Source organism: Amphiura filiformis, chromosome 17 (assembly GCF_039555335.1).
Source record: "Amphiura filiformis chromosome 17, Afil_fr2py, whole genome shotgun sequence".
Lineage (NCBI taxonomy): Eukaryota > Metazoa > Echinodermata > Ophiuroidea > Amphilepidida > Amphiuridae > Amphiura > Amphiura filiformis.
Window position 1 is genome coordinate 49099295 of NC_092644.1, and position 25986 is coordinate 49125280.

General features: G+C 35.9%; 1 protein-coding gene across 1 annotated transcript in view; it reads right to left on the bottom strand.

The window, feature by feature from the left end:
• Window positions 1–165: 165 nt before the first annotated feature.
• LOC140137253 (uncharacterized) overlaps window positions 166–25986 on the bottom strand; it is a 32995-nt gene continuing 7174 nt past the window's right edge. The window contains exons 3-6 of the mRNA XM_072158899.1: window positions 24615–25834; window positions 19118–20199; window positions 9512–10606; window positions 166–1654 (exon numbers count right to left, since the gene is read on the bottom strand). Of these exons, the coding sequence (XP_072015000.1) occupies window positions 581–1654; window positions 9512–10606; window positions 19118–20199; window positions 24615–25230 (3867 nt within the window). The 5' untranslated portion in view covers window positions 25231–25834 and the 3' untranslated portion in view covers window positions 166–580. The remainder of the gene's footprint in view (window positions 1655–9511; window positions 10607–19117; window positions 20200–24614; window positions 25835–25986) is intronic.

The window sequence follows — 25986 nt, forward strand, 5'->3', positions numbered from 1 at the left end:
TAGCAATGCTAGACACTCCTTCTCAATTGTGGAGTAATTTCTCTGGTGCTTGTTGAATTTCCTTGAAAAGTAACAAATGGGGTGATCTATTTGATCTTCACCCTCTTGCATCACAACACCTCCACAGCCTATGTCACTGGCATCAACAGTCACATCACAAGTGTGAAACCAGAGTGTCACCAGAGTTGGTGGAATTGAAGAGTATTTACCCTGAAAATGGTTTATCACCACTGTGAATGTGTGACATGTGGCCTGTCAAATGTGATTTCCTTGTAAAACACTTGCCACACTGTGTGCACTGGAATGGTTTATCCCCGGGGGTTTATCACCAGTGTGAATGTATTTATGGTGTTTTGTCAAATTTGATTTCCTTGCAAAACACTTGCCACACTCCCTGCATTGAAATGGTTAATCACCAATGTGAACAATCATGTGTTGTGTTAAATTTGTCTTCAATTTAAAACACTTGCCACATTCCATGCACTCGAATGGTTTATCTCCAGTGTGAATGAGTTTATGTTGTGTCAAATGTGATTTCCTTGCAAAACACTTGTCACACTCTGTACATTGAAATGATTTGTCACCAGTGTGAACTATTGCGTCGCCGTGTCAAATTTGACTTCTGTCTAAAACACTTGCCACATTTCATGCACTGAAATGGTTTTTCACCATTGTGAACTATTGTGTGTCGTGTCAAATGTGATTTCTTTGCATAGCACTTATCACACTCTGTGCATTGAAATGGTTTATCACCAGTGTGAATGCGTGTGTGATTTGTCAAATCTGATTTAAATGCAAAACATCTGTCACACTCTGTACATTGAAATGGTTTACATGTATCACCAGTGTGAACAAGTGTGTGTCGTGTCAATTCTGTCTTCGATCTAAAACACTTGCCACATTCCATGCACCGGAATGGTTTTTCACCAGTGTGAATTCTTGTGTGTTGTGTCAAATGAGACTCCTGTCTAAAACACTTGCCACAATACATGCACTGGAATGGTTTATCACCACTGTGAATGCGTTTGTGAAGTGTCAACTGTGATTTAAATGCAAAACAATTGCCACACTCTGTACAATTAAATGGTTTCTCTCCGGAGTGATCGTGCATGTGTTTTGTCAAATGTGTCTTCGCAACAAAACATTTCCCACTCTGAGTGCACTGAATTGGTTTATCACCAGTGTGAAGTGTGTGTCGTGTCAATTCTGTCTTCGATCTAAAACACTTGCCACATTCCATGCACTGGAATGGTTTTTCACCAGTGTGAATTCTTGTGTGTTGTGTCAAATGAGACTTCTGTCTAAAACACTTGCCACAATACATGCATTGGAATGGTTTATCACCAGTGTGAATGAGTGTGTGTTGTGTCAACCGTGATTTAAATGCAAAGCAATTGCCACACTCTGTACAATTAAATGGTTTCTCTCCGGAGTGATCGTGCATGTGTTTTGTCAAATGTGTCTTTGCAACAAAACATTTCTCACTCTGAGTGCACTGAATTGGTTTATCACCAGTGGTTTGTTGTATCTGCATAGGAAATATTCCATGATGCTTGTGCATTGGCTTGCTTTTCTGTATCTGAATAGGAAGTGTCCCCTGATGTATCCCGTGACGCATACGCCTTGTCTGGTGTCTTCTTTTGTGTTTTCTGTACTGATCAAAACAGTGCCACCATCGTTTGCAGTAATGACAGCAGAAAGTCTGTAACTCAGAAGTTGTCTCCATTGCAAGTGTTGTGATGTCTTATCTAAAGCAAATATAAAGAAATAAATACTTATCTTAGCAAGGTGTAAGAACAGTGGCATAGTGTGGGTCATCATATTGGGGGGCACCGGCCATGATTGGGGGCACCGGATCTGATGGGGGGGGGGGCACAAGCAATTTTTCTGCAATTTTCCTATGGGATTTTTAAAAATTTCAGATCAACATGGCATTGGCCCCCATGACGCTACGGCACTGTGTGAAGGGTATGATTCAAGGCTTTGGGCTGGGGGCTTTCTCTGGGATATACATGTACCAGGGTTTAATGTGCATCCCCCCAGGACTTTACCAAACCAACTTTTTTGCTTCCTTTTTATATGGACCTATAACACATTCAAGATGTTAAACAAAAAATAATTCCTGGCACCTCAGCCCTATTCAAGGTCAAAGGGCAGCACAGTGGTCAAATTTGAAAGTAGTTTAAATCTTGGTAACACACCAAATTATTCCTCTCATTTCAAGGATTCAAAAAAGGTATAGTTTGATTTACCTGCGACATACCGTTCTTGAGTTAAAGTCATAATGTATGATCTTATAATATGAATTTGGTTAATTTTTTTCAAACCTGATTTTTTGGCATATTTGTAATGTTTGCACATGTCACAAGTTGCACCCAAATGGAATCAGCCAAATTTGTTGTGTTTGTAGGTAAACAGAGTAAAGTTCTATAGAACTGTGTGTTAAACGGCCAAAATTACAAGCAGTGTTTACCTTGTTATTTCAGCTCAAAATGGACAGAAACCATTCCCAATGATTATTACTAGACTAGTATTATTTCAGCATTTTGAGTATAAAATGACAAATTTAAAATTTGAAGGAAATCATACATTAAGCCTTTAAGCAAAAAGGTCAAATCTTGGGGGTGGTCCGTTTTTAGCCACACTGGGGCCAAACATTACAAATGCTCCAATTTCAAAGAAAATGGTCTCAAATAAATTGCTTGTGTAAAAACAAGTCAAATAAGGCATAGTTATAACCATGTAGGATGTTTTGTTACCCAGGAAACATCAAAAAATAGGTTGTGGTCAATATACATGTATAGGCTGTAATGGGGTTGACCTTTACTGCCCAATTTTGTCAATAACAAAGCACTTGCAACCCGGGGGGGGGGGCACTTCAATTTGAAATGGATATAGGTGTAGGGCTGGTGCTTTCGCACTAAGGGGCATTCGGTGAGAGCAACATGTAAAAAAATATGTGGTCATTGGGTGAGAGCATGATTTTTGGCATTCGGTGAGAGCAAAATGTAAAAAATATGGGGTCATTGGGTGAGAACATGACCTTTTTTTTAAATGGAATCTTTGGGTGAGAACAAAACAGCGCCACAAAAACCTCGAAAATCGAATTTCTAGTTCTAAATGGCTTCAAATTTCTTTATTTTTTCAAAATAAGTGACAAAATCACTGATAAATGAAAGTTGCTGTTCAAATTGAACTTGTAAGGGTCTTTGGGTGACAGATCAAATGGAAAAATATGGGGTCTTCGGGTGACAGAGCTGGAGCGAAAGCATGTGTTCAGTAAAAAAATATGGGGTCTTTGGGTGACAGCGATGCTGAAAAGGGGGTCTTAACAGCCCTACATACGCGTCATCTCCAAAGTTGGAGTGCCCCCCCGGGCTTGCAACAGTGCAAAAGATTCCTTCTTTGACAATTGTTTTTATAACAAGCAATTTGAGACCATTTGCTTTGAAATCAGAGCACAAAAAACTGCCCCCCCCAGATTTGTCCTTTTGCTTACACTTCAAGAATGGTATGCCACAGGTAGATCAAACTGCACTTTTTCTGAATCCTTGATATGAAAGAAATAATTTAATGTGCCTTTTAAAAGGGCATTTCGTGATTCACAGCCTCATCCCCCACTTTTCTCCAAAAAAAAGTTGAGATTTTTATGTCACTGGAAACCTCTGGCTACATAATGTTTATGTACAATATTGGGAATAGGCTTTTTTTCGTGGATATGTACTGAAAAATGTCATTAAAAGAGGATGCTAGAATCACAAAATACTCCTAAAAGGGCAGGTCTATAGCAAAAACAAGTTTATCTCTATGCGAAGAGAATAATTATCACATTACAAGTTGACACTTGTTGCAATTTTTGTGCGTGTTCTCCTGAAAAAGGAGAAATTGTGTGGGTAAAGTTCAGCCTCGTACGTGTGCTTCCCCCCGTTTGAAGCATACGTGTTCTCCCCGTTTGACTGATGACATAGGTAAATGAAGCGGACACTTTATCGTGCTCTCATCATACAATCACAATCACTTTGACAAGTTTGACATTAGCAACAATGAGTTGTACTATCACTTACCATAACAATTACATTACATACAAGGCATTTATAGGGCGCCATTTCATAAAGACCACGGCGCCAAGATGGAACACAAAATATTTGAAAGGCAAAATAAAACTGCAAAACTGAAACAAAGCCACCAGATTATTGTGGGAACAGGAAGGTTTTGAGGCCTTTCTTGAAACTTGGCAGAGAAGCAGCAGTACGGACGTTCAGATGGAAGTGAGTTCCAGAGTGCAGGTGCGGTGAGAGAAAAACTCTTGTCGAAAGCTGATTGCAGGCCTTTAGGGTTGAAATTTGGTACAGAGAGACGTGTAGTGTCTGTTGCAGAACGCAAGCCGAGACGAGTTTGGTTGTACAATGAAATTGATTCGATGAGATAATTTGAGATAACAATGCTGCATAACAATATGCACGGTATTGTTCTCTTTCGGGAACAAAGCCCACACAGTAATTGTTACTATGCGTTTGCTTTGTAATATTTCATCCAACTGAAACTATATAGCATTGCAATATACAGGGAAATCAGATACATGAATTTGTGGACTAACACGGTTTATATATAGTCTCAGATGAAAATCTAAGCTTAAATTATGTATTTATTTTTTAGGCCTAATATTTCTCATGATATTGATATACATATGAATTGTAATATCACAATTGTCTAATATATAACAAAGAAGCGGCTGATTTTATCCATATGTTTAAAAACCACAAAATTTGTAATACTTAATTTGGAATTTTTTTCTGTGAATAGTATACGTTCTGTCCATTGAGAGCATTTATAGTCCCTTTTCTCACAGTGGGCACATCTCATTTCATGACGTCACCGGTTTTCTAGTCCAAATCTGTCTCGTTCGAAGGAACTCACCACTTAAGTTTTTTTTTTTTCGGAATATTAATTTTAAATGTCTTATTTTTTCAAAAAAGGAGTCATTTTCATTGTCCTCATAATATTAGCTTGCCAATGATATGATGTTGTTTTTGCTATAGACCTGCCCTTTAATAAGATTTGAGCAACTTTGAAATTTGACCAGTGTAGACCTTTGACCTTGAATATATGGCGGAGTGCGGGTAATTATATTTTGTTCATAACATCTTGAATATGTTATAGGACCATATAAAAGGATGCAAAAAAAGTTGGTTTGGTAGAGCTGGGGGGATGAACATTAAACCCTGGTATATACTGGACTATTCTTTTTTGATGTTGATACTGTACATGTAGGATAGGATTCCCATTATTTATTGTTACATCTGGGAATAAGCACAGACAGAACCCAACAATAATGCTCAAAGATTGCTAAATTAAAGGGTGGTGAATTTTAGGGGGGGGGGGCAAAGATTTTTTGGCAGACCAAAAGGATCGGGGCAAATATTTTTGGGCAGTCGAAAAGGGGGGGGGGGGGATCAAGCGATTTTTGGAAGTCAAGGACTGTTTCTATATATATATTACGCCCTAAAAAGTAAAAAGGTCGACTGCATATTTGAAGATCTAAATTATATTTTGTATGGTATTTAAAGGGTGATCAGTTTTAATCGCAATGACTCCATCTTGGTTTGATATCAAAACATTGACTTGTACATGTATGTGGAGCTGAAAAAAGTTTACAAATTACATGGGTAGAAGTTAGTGAGTGTAGCGATTGCTGAATTGGTGATGCGGGGAATTGCAAGTTCTTAGGTCAACAGGACATCTAATCTGAAAATGATGAATAGAAGTCATTTTGGTGCAATGAATTCAAAACCCACCCAAGTCCATTGGAAGTGATTTTGAGAAAAAAAATCTGTTTATCATTTTAATTCCTTCAGTTAGATTTACCTGATCAATATGGTAAGTTTTACGTGCAAATGAGTAGGTTAAACTGTATTAGGTATGACGATTAGCATTTCAGGGACTTTGTGGGGTTCATTTTAAATGCTGGACTTGGGTGGGTTTTTTAATCATATTCAAAGACGACAATGTTGGAATGAGATTACCACTAGTAAGATAATACAAAATAAAGCACACAGGTATGTATAATGTTGATAAACATACTGCCATGTAATATAAACCACACACTTTCTTTTTGTTTTCAAAAGTCATTCTCCAGCAATGAATGTGTTACAAGTAGACCTTTATACATACTGTACTGGATTTCAATCAATGTGTTGCACAGACTCAAATCCTGGACTTCATACATATGACAGGCCTGTGTAAGTACGTATGTATAGCAACAATTTCCCATGCTTAACTCAATTTGGCCAAAGTATGGACTTGGGTGGGTTTTGTATTTATATATTCAATTACACAATATGTGTTATGGCTATATAAGTTGTGCGGAATTCAAATTTTACTTCTTGTTAACAGGAGTTTGTGTTCTCCAGTTCTATACATGTGAAATGTATGCTTGGGAATGTAAAACATACTTCTTGTGATAGTATTGTTTTTAAAAAAAACCCGACTGCTCTACATATGGCCCCTAGCTAAAATACAGCAAGATAATGTTAGATACATGTAAAATATAAATGTAAACCTGTATTTTATTTTAGATAGGGTATCTCGAGCTAACCCATACTGTGGAACTCAGTCTTCAATGTGTGAATATATTTGTTTTGTCAAATCTGATTTCCTTGCAACACAGGTACTCTCTTCGGTCTCTATTTTCACTTGTCAAATGTTTTTTTACCAACGTACATAAACATCTCAAAAAAATAACTAACCTCCCTTAAGGGATGGTGTATGAACGTTTGGACAGTATTTATTATATTAAATTTTACTTCGATGACAAACATTATATATCAAAAATGTGGAAAATATCAAATTTTAATAATTTGTCATAAAATTTGTATTATATCGTGAATTTCAAAAAAATGAAAATTATTTGATATCAGAAAGACATTCTTCGTATTCAGAATGCAATTCGACATGTCTGATGTGCTCTCATGTCCCACAAAAAATACTATCGAAACGCTCAAAACGCTCATTCCAGATCCCTTAAATAATGACCATTATTCAAAAATGGGTAATTGTATTACAAATCTGAAAAATTAGAGCAATTGACTAAATATTGACATCACAGCGTACATTTAAATCAATGTAACCCAAGATTTGAAAGTTGCAGTAAATTTTATTGATTTTGTATTCAGTGTAATGGAAGGAAATCTGTGTAATGATATCTGCATGAGTGTTTTTGTATTGTAAAACTTTGTATAGTGCAACTTTTAAATCTGGACCTCACTACATTAAATTGACCGGCGTTTTATTGTTTTCTGGGCTATCGTATCAAATGAGGTGTTAAAATGCGCAGAAATAAATTCTGCTTCCAACGCATTTTACAGATTTGAAATACAATAACCCTTTTTGAATAATGGTCATTATTTAAGGGGGGGTTAGTTACTTTTTTTTGAGATGTTTACATTTGTGTTGTGTCAAATTTGATTTATACAAAAGACTAATTGTCACAATATATACAATGAAATGGTTTTTCACCAGTGTGAATGAGTTTGTGTCGTGTCAAATCTGCTTTCCTTGCAAAATACTTGCCACACTCTGTGCATTGAAATGGTTTTTCACCAGTGTGAATGAGTTTGTGTCGTGTCAAATCTACTTTCCTTGCAAAACACTTAAATTGCCACATTCCATGCACTGCATGGTCTATCACCAGTGTGAATGAATTTATGCTTCGTCAATTAAATCTGATTTCCTTATAAAACACTTGCCACACTCCATGCATTTATCACAAGTGTAAAGAAGGGGTGTCTATTCTTCCAGAAAATTGAAATTATTCCCTCACCCTACCGCGCTGTGTCACATGCGTCTCCAGATTCTTCCCCAACTGAGATCCCCAAAAATGGACCCAAAAGGGACAATTTTAGGCTGGATGCTATCTACAACATGTACTTGTTCCCTCCCTTCCCTGCCTGAATATAGACCGTGTGTTGTCAGACCCAGAAACTTCTTTATAAAACTGTTAGACTAAGTTGTGAGTTGTTCTATTGTGTCTTCCCAAAAAACATCAAATTCTTTCCTAGATGGTACAGTCTGGACACTGAACCATTGCATCTGAGGACTAATGGTTTAAAGGGAAGACAGGCTGGCAAACACCTCTAGGCTCTTTATTATTTTCAGAGCTAGCTGTGATTTATTATTTACAGGGGTGTGAGAGTTCAGCTTTTTTGTTTTGATTTTCAGCTTTTTTTTTTGTACCAGTAGGCCCTACACTTGCTCTGTACAAAAGTATAGGATCTTCCCAAATTGCAGATTTTTGCTAGGTGTTTTGAGCTTTTTGCTAACTGTTTTCAGTATTTTCAGCTCTTTATATGTGGTGACTCACATGCCCCTGATTTATAAAGCCTTGGAATTAAAATTCTTCTGTAGCAGAGTTTGGAGATTGCCACTGAACTATTGCATCTAGGCCTAGGGAAGGATAATCAAGGATTTGCATCTGAAGCTGAGGTTTAAAAGGGAAGATAAACTTGGACAATAGAGCTGTTAACTAATTGATGGTTCTGTCTTCCCTTAGAATCCCAATGCTTCCCTAGATAGGCAGATTTCCACTAGTCACTATTGCCCAGGCAGGGAAGAATAATATTACTGTCCCAACTTTTCCCTGTTTTATGCTAATTCCATGGTTAATTCCCTCAAAATAATTGTTTTTGGGACAATCTGGGAATGGGTAAAAGCCAAGGGACCACTACATGTATGCTAATGCTATGTACCCATTATAATCCTTCCCTAAATGACACTAGATGAATTCACCTACCCTGTAGAGCAGTCACTACCAGCCAGTGACCATCTATTTCATTCCAAAAATAGCCATTTTATAAGCACAATAATACATGTTCCAGTTATACATTTTCCCCAAATTAGTTAATTTTATTTTTAATATTCCTTGAATCCTGTTGACTTTCTTCTGTTTTCCCTCTATATTTTTTTCTTTTTCAAAATGCAAAATTCTTCCCCAAAGGGGTAAAATTATTCCCTCCCGTTTGGGGGCGATTAACGGAAGAATAGACGCCCCTGGTGTAAAGTATTGTATGTCGTGTCAAAAGAGACTTCAATCTAAAACACTTGCCACATTGCGTGCACTGAAATGGTTTATCACCAGTGTGAATGCGTTTGTGTTGTGTCAGATTTGATTGCAATGCAAAACACTTGTCACACTCTGTGCAATTGACTAAATATTGACATCACAATAAATCAATGTAACCCAAGATTTGAAAGTTGCAGTTATTGATTTTGTATTCAGTGTAATGGAAGGAAATCTGTGTAATGATATCTTAGTATTTTTGTATTGTAAAAATTTGTATAGTACAACTTTCAAATCTGGACCTCACTACATTAAATTGACCGGTGTTTTATTGTTTTCTGGGCTATCGTATCAAATGAGGTGTTAAAATGCGCAGAATTAATTCTGCTTCCAATGCATTTTACAGATTTGAAATACAATAACCCTTTTGAATAATGGCCATTATTTAAGGGGGTTAGTTACTTTTTTGAGATGTTTACATTTGTGTTGTGTCAAATTTGATTTATATACAAAAGACTTGTCACAATTTATACAATGAAATGGTTTTTCACCAGTGTGAATGAGTTTGTGACGTGTCAAATCTGCTTTCCTTGCAAAATACTTGCCACACTCTGTGCATTTAAATGGTTTTTCACCAGTGTGAATGACTTTGTGTTGTGTCAAATCTACTTTCCTTGCAAAACACTTGCCACATTCCATGCACTGGAATGGTCTATCACCAGTGTGAATGAATTTATGCTTTGTCAAATCTGATTTCCTTATAAAACACTTGCCACACTCCATGCATTTATCACAAGTGTAAAGTATTGTATGTCGTGTCAAATAAGACTTCAATCTAAAACACTTGCCACATTTCATGCACTGAAATGGTTTACCACCAGTGTGAATGCGTCTGTGATGTGTCAAATGTGATTTCCTTGCAAAACACTTGCCACACTCTGGACATTGAAATGGTTTATCACCAGTGTGAACTACTGCGTGTCGTGTCAAATGACACTTCAATCTAAAACACTTGCCACATTCCATGCACTGAAATGGTTTATCACCAGTGTGAATGAGTTTGTGTTGTTTCAAAACTCTTTTCCTTGTAAAACACTTGCCACACTCCATGCATTGAAATTGTTTATCACCAGTGTGAACTATCGTGTGTTGTGCCAACTGATCCTTCAATCTAAAACACTTGCCACATTCCATGCACTGGAATGGTTTATCACCAGTGTGAATGCGTTTGTGTTGTGTCAATTGTGATTTAAATGCAAAACACCTGTCACACTCTGTACAATGAAATGGTCTCTCTCCAGAGTAAACGTGTATTTGTTTTGCCAAATGTGTCTTTGCAACAATTCCTTTCCTACTCCGAGTGCACTGAATTCGTTTATGACCAGCGGTTTGTTGTATCTGCACAGGAAATATCCCCCGATGCATACGCCTTGTCTGATGTCTTCTTTTGTGTTTTCTGTACTGATCAAAACAGTGCCACCATCGGTTGCAGTAATGACAGCAGAAAGTCTGTAACTTGGAAGTCGTCTTCATTTCAAATGATGTGATATCTTATCTATAAACAAATACAAGAAATAAATACTATCTTAGCAAGGTATTGTAATAAACCTCCATATATAATAAGAAGTACCTGGATTGACAGTTCAGATACAGTTCAGATTAGAAGGAAATTGGTGTGTCGACAATTATTTAGACTCTGGATAATTCCAGTATAGCCCACGTGTTCTTTCAGTATACTGCCCTCTCCTAAGAAACATATGCCATTTAAAAGTAGGATGCACTTTTTCTGAATCCTTGAAATGAAAGAAATAATTTATTGTGCCTTTTAAAAGGGCATTTCGGGATCCACAACCTCATCCCCCACTTTTCTCAAAAAAAAGTTGAGATTTTTATGTCACTGAAAAAGGAGAAATTGTGTGGGGTAAAGTTCAGCCTTGTACGTATTCTTCCCCCGTTTGAAGCGTACACCCTGGCTGAAATTTGATACACTTTTGATACACCACTTTTGATACGTATGAAAAATGTATGAAATAAAAGGCTTTGAATTGGAACCCTCATTTCATACACTTTTATGTATCAAAACTGTATCAAATTAACATTGCATACACATTTTATACATATCAAAAGTGTATCAAATGCCAAGATAATGTATCAAAAAAGTATCAAATGAAATGTATCCTTTCATTTCATACATATTTGATACATAATTATATCAAAAGTGTATCAAATAAGTAACTGTATCAAATCAGGGTTCCAATTTAAACTGTATCAAATTAGCGTTCAAATTTTTATCCTTTCATTTCATACACATTTCATACATAATTTATATCAAAAGTGTATCAAATATGTTACTGTATCAAATGAGGGTTCCAATTTAAACTGTATCAAATTAGCATTGAAATTTTATCCTTTCATTTCATACACATTTCATTCATAATTTATATCAAAAGTGTATTGAATATGTTACTGTATCAAATCAGGGTTCCAATTTAAACTGTATCAAATTAGCGTTCAAATTTTTATCCTTTCATTTCATACACATTTCATACATCATTTATATCAAAAGTGTATCGAATATGTTACTGTATCAAATGAGGGTTCCAATTTAAACTGTATCAAATTTATGCTCAAATTTTTATCCTTTCATTTCATACACATTTCATACATAATTTATATCAAAAGTGTATCGAATATGTTACTGTATCAAATCAGGGTTCCAATTTAAACTGTATCAAATTAGCGTTCAAATTTTTATCCTTTCATTTCATACACATTTCATACATAATTTATATCAAAAGTGTATCGAATATGTTACTGTATCAAATGAGGGTTCCAATTTAAACTGTATCAAATTAGCGTTGAAATTTTTATCCTTTCATTTCATACACATTTCATACATAATTATATCAAAAGTGTATGAAATATGTAACTGTATCAAATCAGGGTTCCAATTTAAACTGTATCAAATTAGCGTTGACATTTTTATCCTTTCATTTCATACACATTTCATACATAATTTATATCAAAAGTGTATCGAATATGTTACTGTATCAAATCAGCGTTCCAATTTAAACTGTATCAAATTAGCGTTGAAATTTTGATCCTTTCATTTCATACACATTTCATACATAATTATATCAAAAGTGTATCAAATATGTCACTGTATGAAATCAGCATGCCAATTTTAAACTGTATCAAATTAGCATTGAAATTCTTATCCTTTCATTTTATACACATTTTATACATAATTATATCAAAAGTGTATCAAATATGTCACTGTATCAAATCAGCGTTCCAATTCTAATGCTGGCCAGCTGGACCGCCCTATTTTTGATACATGCCATTTGATACACCTTTGATATAGTTTTTTGATACACTTTTGATACAGTTTTTTATACACTTTTGATAGTTTTTTGATACACTTTTGATAGTTTTTTGATACACTTTTGATACAGTTTTTGATACACTTTTGATACAGTTTTGATACACTTTTGATACAGTTTTTTATACACTTTTGATAGTTTTTCAAATTTCAAAATTGGTCCAATCAAGCTCAAATTCAACAAGAATTATCCGTACATGATCTAAACATATTTGCAAACATTAATGACCCCAAAGTGAAGGGGTCAAAGGTCAAATTTTGAAATTAGTCTAATCAAGCTCAAATTCAACACTGCCCTCTACTGCTAATGCTGACCTCTAGCACTTTCCCCATCACGGAGCAGCTCAATGCACTTTCCCTATCAACGCTCAAAATTACAATAATAGGATAAATGTGTGAGAAAGACTTGCAAAAAAGAAGCAAAACCCAACCAAAATGGAACATACATATATCAGAAGGCCTGCTTGGAATGCAGTGCTTGTCACTGAAGTTGTTACCCTCAATAAAGAGACAAAAAGGCTACCAATAACATCTACTATACAGGCATGTGCTATATTCATGCTTAATACATATACATTGAGGCCCTATATATAATATATAGTAAGCTTACCTTATCAGAACAAAGTCAGATATTTCCTCTTTAATCACAGTCCCTGATTACAACTACATTGTAACCTAATGTGCAGTCTACAAGCATGTTTGTATCGTCATCATGATAAATAAAACACCATAATTTGCTCTAAAATACAGTACATTTCCAAATGCAAATCCTGGTGTTAACTGCATACATGCCACATGGGCAAATTTGAAAATGATGAGTCATTATCTAGACATGTGATCAGTTATTGATACAGTTTTGATACACTACAAAAGGTCAGTTTATGAAAGCCCAATTTGATACACTTTTGATATACCTCTAGCCACCCAAAATAAACTAAGTCCAATTTAATACGCTTTTGATACACTAAAAAACAGGCAAAGTCCAATTTAATACACTTTTGATACACTGTATGCAGCCAGAATTTGACTAAGTCCAATTTGATACACTTTTGATATACCTCTAGACACCAAAAATTAACTAAGTTCAATTTGATACACTTTACATACACTAAAAAACAGGCAAAGTCCAATTTAATACACTTTTGATACACTGTATGCAGCCAGAATTTGACTAAGTCCAATTTGATACACTTTTGATATACATCTAGCACCAAAAAGTTCACTTTGATACACTTTACATACACTGAAAAACTGCAAAGTTCAATTTGATACACTTTTGATACACCACAAGCATGGCCAAAATTAACTAAGTTCAAATTTGATACACTTTTGATACATTTTTGATACAGTTAGGTGGTATTTGATACAGTTTTGATACCTTATATTTTCAGTTGATACATTTTCAATACACCCTTTGTATATCAAAACTGTATTAAATTGCTGTTTGATGCAGTTTTAATACACTTTGATACACTTTTGATACACTTCTTGCTGTATAGAATTTCTGCTAGGGCATGTTCTCCCCCGTTTGACTGATGACGTAGGTAAATGAAGCGGCCACTCTCATCATACAATCACAATCACTTTGACAAGTTTGACATTAGCAAAAATGAGTTGTACTATCACTTACCATAACAATGCTGCATAACAATATGCACGCTATTGTTCTCTTTCGGGAACATGCCCACACAGTAATTGTTACTATGCGTTTGCTTCATCCAACTGAAACTATAGCATTGCAATATACAGGGAAATCAGATACATGAGTTTGTGGACTAACACGCGTATGCTAGTCTCAGATGAAATTCTAAGCTTAAATTATGTATTTATTTTTTAGGCCTAATATTTCTCATGATATTGATATACATATGAATTGTATAATATCACAATTGTCTAATACAGTAAGCAAAAAAATTCAGGTACCATGTTATGTTCACCTGTTGTATATCCAAAAAACAAAGACAGATAAGCCCTCATTCGTTGAAATTGTTCAAGAAATAAAGACACGGCGACCCCAAAACCCAAGGAAGATACCAATGTAAAAGTTGCAGTTTGCTGCGTTAAATGCCCTATTGATTTGTAAACAAAGCGTTCGTGAACAAGAGAACTAGCGCAGCGCTTCCATTGATTAGCACGTTAAAACCAGCGTTGTGCTTTCATTGATTAGAACACAAAAGTGCAACAAGTAAGGTCTTAAATCAGAGCTAAAGAGTACAGGTCTTGGCTGCTAGTTTTAATTTGGACATATTTGTCTTTATTTATGATATACAGGGGTGAACATAACTGGTACCTTAATTTTTTGGCTTACTGTATATAAAAAAGAAGCGGCTGATTTTATCCATATGTTTAAAAACCATGAAATTTGTAATATTTAATTTGGAATTTTTTTCTGTGAACAGCAACAGTATACGTTCTGTCCATTGAGAGCGTTTATAGTCCCTTTTCTCACAGCGGGCACATCTCATTTCATGACGTCACCGGTTTATAGGCCAAATCTGTCTCGTTTTATGAACTCACCGCTTAAGTTGGTTTTTTGCGGAATATCAATTTTAAACGCCTTATTTTCTCAAAAAGGAGTCATTTTCATTGTCCTCATAATATTTATATCTTGCCAATGATATGATGTTGTTTTTGCTATAGACCTGCCCTTTAATAAGATTTGAGCAACTTTGAAATTTGACCAGTGTTGACCTTTGACCTTGAATATATGGCGAGTGCGGGTAATTATATTTTGTTCATAACATCTTGAATATGTTATAGGACCATATAAAAGGATGCAAAAAAAGTTGGTTTGGTAGAGCTGGGGGGATGAACATTAAACCCTGGTATATACTGGACTTCTTTTTTGATGTTGATACTGTACCCCGGTCCCCGCACTCAGTGCATCCGCGGGTATTCCTACTGTAGATGTAGGATAATTAGGATTCCCATTATTTATTGTTACATCTGGGAATAAGCACAGACAGAACCCAACAATAATGCTCAAAGATTGCTAAATTAAAGGGTGGTGAATTTTAGGGGGGGCAGAGATTTTTTGGCAGACCAAAAGGAGGGGGCAAATATTTTTGGGAGGTCGAAAGAGGGGGGGATCAAGCGATTTTTGGAAGTCAAAAAGGGAGGGACAAGTGATTTTTGGCACAGATATTAGGGCACTGTTTCTATATATTACGCCCTAAAAAGTAAAAAGGTCGACTGCATATTTGAAGACTTAAATTATGCAGTCAACTATAACTCTAAATATTCAGTTGACTACTTATGATTTCCATCAACACCGAAAAAGTTGAAATACATGTTCTAATACATATTCTAAATCCAAACGGTTTTGATATGGCAGCTATCAATTGTTCGATCGGCTTCTAATTGGAATTGTACAGGGGTCAACAAACTTTACTACATAGGAACACACATTGTAACTTTAGGCTCTCGGTGGCCCATCAGGACGACCTCCGAATTAATTCAAACTTGGCACATGTTAGTTTTGTGACAATAGGAACATTTTAAGACTAGGGACAGATGAATCCATTGACATGAGGGGCATCTGATGCGGTTACGGTTCGCTATCTCTAAGGTTCGCTATCTCAAAGGTTCGCTATCTCTAAGGTTCGTTATCACTAATTACGAAAAAGGTCCGCTATACCTAAGGTTCGATATCACTAATTTTGAAAAAGGTTCGGTATTTCTAAGGTTCGATATCACTAATTTTAAATAAGGTTCGCTATCTCTAATTTTAAATAAGGTCCGCTATCACTAATTTATTGAAGGTTCAAGCTATCTCTAAGGTTCGCTATCACTAATTTAAAATAAGGTCCGCTATCTCTAATTTTAACAATCCCGGTATCCCTAAGGTTCGCTATCTCTAATTTTAAATAAGGTCCGCTATCTCTAAGGTTCGCTATCTCTAAGGTTCGCTATCTCTAAGGTTCGCTATCACTAATTTCAAATAAGGTTTGCTATCTCTAATTTTAAATAAGGTTCGCTATCTCAAATTTTAAATAAGGTTCGCTATCTCTAATTTTAAATAAGGTTCGCTATAGCGGTCCTTATTTAAAATTAGAGATAGCGGACCTTATTTGAAATTAGAGATAGCGGACCTTATTTAAAATTAGAGATAGTGGACCTTATTTAAGATTTATAGTGATAACGAACCTTAGGTATAGCGAACCTTAAATCGAAATTAGTGATAACGAACCTTAGAGATAGCGAACCTTAATTAATTAGGGATAGCGAACCTGAAACAAAATTAGTGATAGCGAACCTTAGGTATAGCGGACCTTTATTGGAATTAGTGATAACGAACCTTAGAGATAGCGAACCTTCAATAAATTAGTGATAGCGGACCTTATTCAAAATTAGTGATAGCGAACCTTAATTTAAATTAGTGATAGCGAACCTTATTTAAAATTAGTGATATCAAACCTTTAATAGAACTAGCGAACCTTATTCTAAATTAGTGATATCGAACCTTAGAAGTAGCGGACCTCTTTTTAGGTATAGCGAACCTTTTTCTCTATTAGAGATAGCGGGATTCTGATCTCCATAGACTTTACACGTTAGTGATAGCGAACCTTAGAGATAGCGAACCTTAGAGATAGCGGACCTTAGAGATAGCGGGATGTCACCTCTGCTCTGATGCACCCTAGTATTCACTATATTTGAAAGTGTTGCCCTGCATTTAACATTTTAAGCAGGAGGAACTCTTTTCAAAGACACTAAATGATGAGTGATTATAACATGATGTAAAACTCCAGGTCTTTATGATGATCAATGTGCATTTCAGTGGAACGACATAACTTCTAGTGCAGGGCAAGTACACTAAAATACTGCATATTTTGCCTTCCATAGAACTGCATATACCCGGTACTTTGAAATTGTCTTTGACAACTTGTTTTCCTATGCTCGACTACATATGACTGCATAATTTAACAGCAACTGCCTATTTGAAATGTCTCCGACTGCTTTTTATATTCATTCAAAGACATAACTGCATTAAGTAGTCGTTTGTCTTTGACTGCATAAAGATGTCTCTGCATATTATGCAGTTTTGTATGGTAAGGGTGATCAGTTTTAATCGCAATGACGCCATCTTGGTTTGATATCAAAACATTGACTTGTATGTATGTATGTGGAGCTGAAAAAACTTCACAAATTACATGGGTAGAAGTTAGTGTAGCGATTGCTGAATTGGTGATGCGGGGAATTGCAAGTTCTTAGGTCAACAGGACATCTAATCTGAAAATGATGAATGAAGTAATTTTGGTGCAATGAATTCAAAACCCACCCAAGTCCATGGGAAGTGATTTTGAGAAAAAAATCTGTTTATCATTTTAATTCCTTCAGTTAGATTTACCTGGTCAATATGGTAAGTTTTAAGCTGGGGGCAAGCTGCCCCGGACACAAAAAAACTGGGAAGAAGAGAAAAAAAATTGGGAAGGGGAAAAGGGGGGAAGGAGAGAAAAAGAGGGAAGAAAAAAGGGGAAGGAGAAGAGAAAAAAGGGGAAAAAGAGGGAAGAAGAGAAAGGGGAAAGAAGAAAAGAAAAAGAGGGAAGAAAAAATAACGCTAATAAAATCATTTGGGTTGATCAAGCAATCGCTTTTTATGATTTTCAAGGCAATATGCATAAATGATGAATCTGCATGTACATAATTTTTCACTTCAGTAAGCTCGTCTTTTGACCAACGTTCATTATTGATCACAGGTTATTGTGCGATTGATCAAAGAACCACATGTGTATGAGCTTGTGCATTGAATTGAATTACACAATCGTTATTCAGGTTATTGATCGCTAGATGGAAGCAAGCATGATACATATTACGTAGGATTCCATGCCTCTGCTGGGATTTGAACCCCAGCGACCAGAACTATGAACACTTAGAAGCGTTAGAACCTTGCAGGGCCGTGACAGGTACTCTCTTCGGTCTGTATTTTCACTTGTCAAATGTTTTTTTTACCAACGTACATAAACATCTCAAAAAAATAACTAACCTCCCTTAAGGGATGGGGTATGAACGTTTGGATAGTATTTAATGTATTAAATTTTACTTGAGGACTGTTATACAATGTATATCAAAAATGTGGAAAATATCAAATTTTAATAATTTGTCATAAAATTTGTATTATATTGTGAATTTCAAAAATGAAAATTATTTGATATCAGAAAGACATATCAGATTCAGAATGCAATTCGATATGTCTGATGTGCTCTCATGTCCCACAAAAATACTATCGAAATGCTCAAAACGCTCATTCCAGATCCCTTAAATAAATGACCATTATTCAAAAATGGGTAATTGTATTACAAATCTGAAAAATTATAGCAATTGACTAAATATTGACGTCACAGCGTACATTTAAATCAATGTAACCCAAGATTTGAAAGTTGCAGTAAATTTTATTGATTTTGTATTCATGCAGTGTAATGGAAGGAAATCTGTGTAATGATATCTGAGTGTTTTTGTATTGTAAAAATTTGTATGTAAAGTGCAACTTCCAAATCTGGACCTGACTACATTAAATTGACCATCAGTGTTTTATTGTTTTCTGGGCTATCGTATCAAATGAAGTGTTAAAATGCGCAGAAATAAATTCTGCTTCCAACGCATTTTACAGATTTGAAATACAATAGCCCCTTTTTGAATAATGGCCATTATTTAAGGGGGGTTAGTTACTTTTTTTTGAGATGTTTACATTTGTGTTGTGTCAAATTTGATTTAAATACAAAAGACTTGCCACAATTTATACAATGAAATGGTTTTTCACCAGTGTGAATGTGTTTGTGTTGTGTCAACTCTGATTTCCTTGCAAAATACTTGCCACACTCTGTGCATTGAAATGGTTTTTCACCAGTGTGAATGAGTTTGTGTTGTGTCAAATCTCCTTTCCTTGCAAAACACTTGCTACATTCCATGCACTGGAATGGTTTATCACCGGTGTGAATGAGTTTGTGTTGTGTCAAATGTGATTTCCTTGTAAAACACTTGCCACACTCCATGCATTTATCACATTCACCAGTGTGAAGTATTGTATGTCGTGTGAAATGAGACTTCTCTCTAAAACACTTGCCACAATCCATGCACTGAAATGGTTTATCACCAGTGTGAATGCGTTTGTGTTGTGTGAGATTTGATTTCAAAGCAAAACACTTGTCACACTCTGTGCATTGAAATGATTTATCACCAGTGTGAACTACTGTGTGTCGTGTCAAATGACACTTCAATCTAAAACACTTGCCACATTGCATGCACTGAAATGGTTTATCACCAGTGTGAATGAGTTTGTGTTGTTTCAAAACTCTTTTCCTTGTAAAACACTTGCTACACTCCATGCATTGAAATTGTTTATCACCAGTGTGAACTATCGTGTGTTGTGCCAACTGATCCTTCAATCTAAAACACTTGCCACATTCCATGCACTGGAATGGTTTATCACCAGTGTGAATGCGTTTGTGTTGTGTCAATTGTGATTTAAATGCAAAACACCTGTCACACTCTGTACAATGAAATGGTCTCTCTCCGGAGTAAACGTGTATTTGTTTTGCCAAATGTGTCTTCACGACAATTCCTTTCCCACTCTGAGTGCACTGAATTCGTTTATGACCAGCGGTTTGTTTTATCTGCACAGGAAATATCCCCCGATGCATGTGCCTTGTCTTGTGTCTTCTTTTGTGTTTTCTGTACTGATCAAAACAGTGCCACCATCGTTTGCAGTAATAACAGCAGAAAGTTTGTAACTTGGAAGTCGTCTTCATTTCAAATGATGTGATATCTTATCTATAAACAAATATCAAGAAATAAATACTATCTTAGCAAGGTATTGTAATAAACCTCCATATATAATAAGAAGTACCTGGATTGACAGTTCAGATACAGTTCAGATTAGAAGGAAATTGATGTGTCGACAATTATTTAGACTCTGGATAATTCCAGTATAGCCCACATGTTCTTTCAGTATACTGCCCTCTCCTAAGAAACATGCCATTTAAAAGTAGGATGCACGGACAGTGAGAGCCCTGGACCAAAACAAGTATATTTAAAGCACTGTACTTTAAATATGCTTTCTAAACAACACTCCAATGTGCGACATTTGGAACGACGATAAAGTACCTTTAAAGTACAAATAAAGCACAATGACCAGAAAAGTACATTTAAAGCATACTGAAAAAAGCACATTTAAAGTACTGTACTTTAATTGTACTTTATACCAAACAAGCATATTTAAAGTACTGTGCTTTAATTGATACTTCATACCAAAACAAGTATATTTAAAGCACTGTACTTTAAATATGCTTTCTAAACAACACTCCAATGTGCGACATTTGGAACGATGATAAAGTACCTTTAAAGTACAAATAAAGCACAATGACTAGAAAAGTACATTTAAAGCATACTAAAAAAAGCACATTTAAAGTACTGTACTTTAATTGTACTTTATACCAAACAAGCATATTTAAAGTACTGTGCTTTAATTATACTTTATACCAAAACAAGTATATTCAGTATACATCATGCACCAGTAAGGTTATAATTATAAGCTTTATAAGCTTACCACATTCATGGAGCTAATTCTCAAAGTGTTGGTAACACAATTGTGTTCACAAGCATACATTACCAGTAACTATCTCCTGTAATCAAGCCTGTATTTGTAAGTCCATTAAGTCGATCCTTCATTTTATATAAATATGAATAGTTTTATACATCCATTGCAATATACAACCTTAGCACAACTGCCACAAGATGGCCGTTGGTATTTTTGGCTTTTGTCTAACACACGCGTCACGTCACGTCACGTCACGTCACGTCGCGTCACGTCGCGTCACGTTGAAATGTTATCAAAAGTTCATAATAAATTATTAACTCCACAATTACCCTTATCGCCCTACGTGATAAATAGTCCGTGGAAGAGTCCATGGAACCTGAGAGGGTAAACACGTGTTCCTTGGGTGATCAGTCCGAGGAAAACATGAAGTACTCAAACATATACTGCTTAAACATGAGAGCCATGCATGGAAAAAAATTTACCAGAAGAATGCCTAAACATGCATGCGCCACCCCAAAAATGGTTTGGTTTTGAAAGGGGAAACAATATTTTTGAATTTAGGTCATTAAATCTACTACACAGTCTACACTAGCAACAATGAATGAGCAAAAGGGATTCTTGTCAACCAGTGAAGGCAAGCAAGATACCCAGTTGTGAAATGGAACATTTTCTAAAGCATGTAATGTCAACTTTGAAAATTTTTGAAATACACAAAAAAATATTCATCACAAAAATCAACATGTACTTTGCTTTCTAAACAAACACTCAAGGCGCCACGCTTGTATTATGCACATGTGTCGCATGGTTAAATAAATCGGCGATCATGATAAAATACACCATCTCAAAGCTAGCTTTACTGCAAATGTTCGCTATAATAAAAACAATTACTTTACCACGACAACACGAGGGATTTGTTTCAGTCAATCAGAAATTTATAAACAAGCTGATGTGTACGCTGAAGTGGTGGCTGTACCATACTTGAGACGCGCTGACTGTAAACATGCATGTATCAAAAGTCTTTGTGTAACGTGACGACACACAGGTACTCATGGAAGCGGCACAAGATAAAAGGCGTACATGTACCGAGGGTGAGCATTGAGCAAACATGTTCAAACATGTACATGCAGTCAACATGTCTGGAGCAAATGTTTTGAAAAATGCCATTTTATGGTCCATGCAAAAATACAGAGCACCCGCTATTTTTGAATGCATTTTTAAAAAGAAAACTTGTACAAAATTTATGACATGAAAACACCCGAACTTTGAGAGAGTTTAGCACAAAATCGCATCTTGTACTCATAATTTGAAATGGAAAAAAATATATCAAAACTTTGAAACACAATCACAACCACATCCTGATTTACTCTTAATTTGGCAGCCAGCGAGGGGGCACGCTGACGATCTTCACAATGAAAATCGGTTCACATAAAACATGGAGAACGAAGTAAATGTGAACTTCCAAAATGTCTGTTACTTTTACCAAAACATTTGTTAGTTTCAAAATCATTTTCCTCTTTCCATACATGAAACATTTCCGATTATTTTATTCATTGAAGCTTTGCTGTGCTTTGCGGCATTGATGAAAAGCTGGAATTCCATGGACTATTTCACAGACTATTTATCACGTAGGGAGATAAGGGTAATTGTGGAGTTAATAATTTATTATGAACTTTTGATAACATTTCAATTTATTATGAACTTTTGATAACATTTCAACGTGACGTGACGTGACGTGACGTGACGTGACGCGTGTGTTAGACAAAAGCCGTATTTTTCAAATCTAGAAGAATGTAGTCATGTGACTCGTACATGTAAACATCACATGACCACATTAAAGTACATTTAAAGTACACTGAAAAGCACATTTTAAGTACTCTTACACTGCTGACAATACCACCAGGAAAATCAGTCTAGGTAAAGTATACATAAAGTACTGATAAAGTATATTTAAAGTACACACTGATGTTCAAAATTTGTCCAAAATAAGTACAATTAAAGTATACTCACTGACACTGGGAAAAAAACTAAGTCCAAATAAAGTATAGTTAAAGCATAAAAAATTACACATATTTATCAAAATATTCATAAAGCATAATTAAAGTCATATAAAGCACATTTAAAGTACCTTTAAAGTACAATGTTTTTCCAGGATATGAAAAATAAGCACATTTAAAGCACACTTTATATGTTCTTATTACCTATAAAGTATGGCTAAAGTACCCATAAAGTACAGATAAAGTACATTTCTAATGTGCTTTATTTGGTCCAGGGAGTGCAGTTGGACCAGGGATGTTGGTTCACTCTCAGATCCCTGGGTAGTCGGTCTGTCTGTAGCGAGCCAGGAGTGAGCTAGCACTGTGTTCAAAAGTGAGTTGGAAGTCGGAGTTGACAGTTAAAACCATGTAGGTGTTAACAAGTCTAAAAATGGCATGATTTCCATAGGCAGAAGAACTAATACTGAGAACTTGTCTTATTAAACACTAAGGCTTGGACAAAGATGATCTGCGTATTGTTCTTGAGCGCCCACAGAAATAAAGTAGTGATACACCGACAGTCGTAAAGTACATGATCTGGGGATGATAGGGATGATCTGGGGAAAGTTACGGCAAAATTTGTCATGCTGCTTGCAGAAAATATTTAAAACATTACGGCAATACATGACTGACAACTAAAATTCAAGTTTCTTCCGGCGTGTCATTCATCTCATTCACCACCAGTTTCACAAAAAGGAGCGTCATCAAGCTTGTGGCTGAATAGATGGAAACGAGACTACCATGTGTTAAACTAGCCTCAAACTCTATTACTACAACAACATGTTTAACTCTGACAAGACGTGTAAATTCTCTGACGATCAGAAGGTGATAACGGTTTTAATCACGACCATGGTTTGACATCAAAACATTGAGAGTAAACTTATGCGTGGAGTTGAAAAAGTTGACAAATTACATGGGTAGTGTAGCGATTGCTGAACTGGTGATGCGGAGAATTGCAAGTTGCATGTGTTATGGCAATATGTAATGAGTAGGACATGCTTCTTCTTCATAGTGTTTTGTTCTGTAAAAAAAACTAGATTACTCTACATATGGCCCCTATATAACTGAAAGACATGCATCAGCAAGATAATGTTAGACAGTAAATGTAAACCTGTATTTTAGATACGCGCTCACCCAGACTGTGGAACTCAGTCTTCAATGTGTGAATATGTTTGTTTTGTCAAATCTGATTTCCTTGCAAAACACTTGCCACACTCTGTGCATTGAAATATATTATCTCCAGTGTTAACTATTGTGTGCTGTACATGTCAATTCTCTCTTCGGTCTCTATTTTCACTTGCCAAATGGTTTTTCACCAGCGTAAACACATTTGTGTTGTGTCAAATTTTATTTATATACAAAAGACTTGTCACAATCTGTACAATGAAATGGTTTCTAACCAGTGTGAATGAGTTTGTGTTTTGTCAAATCTCCTTTCCTTCCAAAATACTTGCCACACTCTGTGCATTGAAATGGTTTATAACCAGTATGAATGCGTTTGTGTTGAGTCAAATCTCCTTTCCTTGCAAAACATGTACCACACTCTGTACAGTGAAATGGTTTATCCCCAGCATGAACTATTGTGTGCTGTTTCAATTTTGTCTTCAATCTATAACATTTGCCACATTCCATGCACTGGAATGGGTTTATCACCGGAGTGGATGCGTAACTTGTGTTGTGTCAAATCTCCTTTCCTTGCAAAATATGTACCACACTCTGTGCATTGAAATGGTTTATCACCAGTGTGAACAATTACGTGTCGTGTCAAATTTGTCTTCAATCTAAAACACTTGTCACATTCCATGCACCGGAATGGCCTATCACCAGTGTGAATGAGTTTGTGTTGTGTCAAATCCGATTTCCTTGTAAAACACTTGTCGCACTCCATGCATTGAAATGGTTTATCACCAGTGTGAAGTTTAGTATGTCGTGTCAAATGACACTTCAATCTAAAACACTTGCCACATTCCATGCACTGGAATGGTGTATCCCCAGTGTGAATGAGTTTGTGTTGTGTCAGATTTGATTGCAATGTAAACCACTTGCCACACTCCATGCATTGAAATGGTTTATCACCAGTGTGAACAATTGCGTGTCGTTTCAAATTTGTCTTCAATCTAAAACACTTGCCACATTCCATGCACCGGAATGGTCTATCCCCAGTGTGAATGAGTTTATGTCGTGTCAAATCTGATTTCCCTGTAAAACACTTGTCGACTCCATGCATTGAAATGGTTTATCACCAGTGTGAAGTTTTGTATGTCGTGTCAAATGACACTTCAATCTAAAACACTTGCCACATTGCATGCACTGAAATGGTTTATCACCAGTGTGAATGAGTTTGTGTTGTTTCAAAACTCTTTTCCTTGTAAAACACTTGCCACACTCCATGCATTGAAATTGTTTATCACCAGTGTGAACTATTGTGTGTTGTGTCAACTGAGACTTCAATCTAAAACACTTGCCACATTCCATGCACTGGAATGGTTTATCACCAGTGTGAATGAGTTTGTGTTGTGTCAATCGTGACTTAAATGCAAAACAATTGCCACACTCTGTACAATGAAATGGTTTCTCTCCGGAGTAAACATGTATGTGTTTTGTCAAATGTGTCTTCACAACAAAACCTTTCACACTCTGAGTACACTGAATTTGTTTATGACCAGCGGTTTGTTTTATCTGCACAGGAAATACCCCCCGATGCATACGCCTTGTCTGGTGCCTTCTTTTGTGTTTTCTGTACTGATCAAAACAGTGCCACCAGCGTTTGCAGTAATGACAGCAAAAAGTTTGTAACTTGGAAGTCATCTCCATTGCAATTGGTGTGATGTCTATAAACAAATATAAAGAAATAAATCTTAGCAAGGTGTAAGAAGGGTTATGATTTAAGGCTTTGGGCTACAGGCTTTCTTTTTTGATGTTGATACTGTACATGTAGGATACGCTGTCTTCAATGATAGTCAGTCATTTATCTATTGGACGT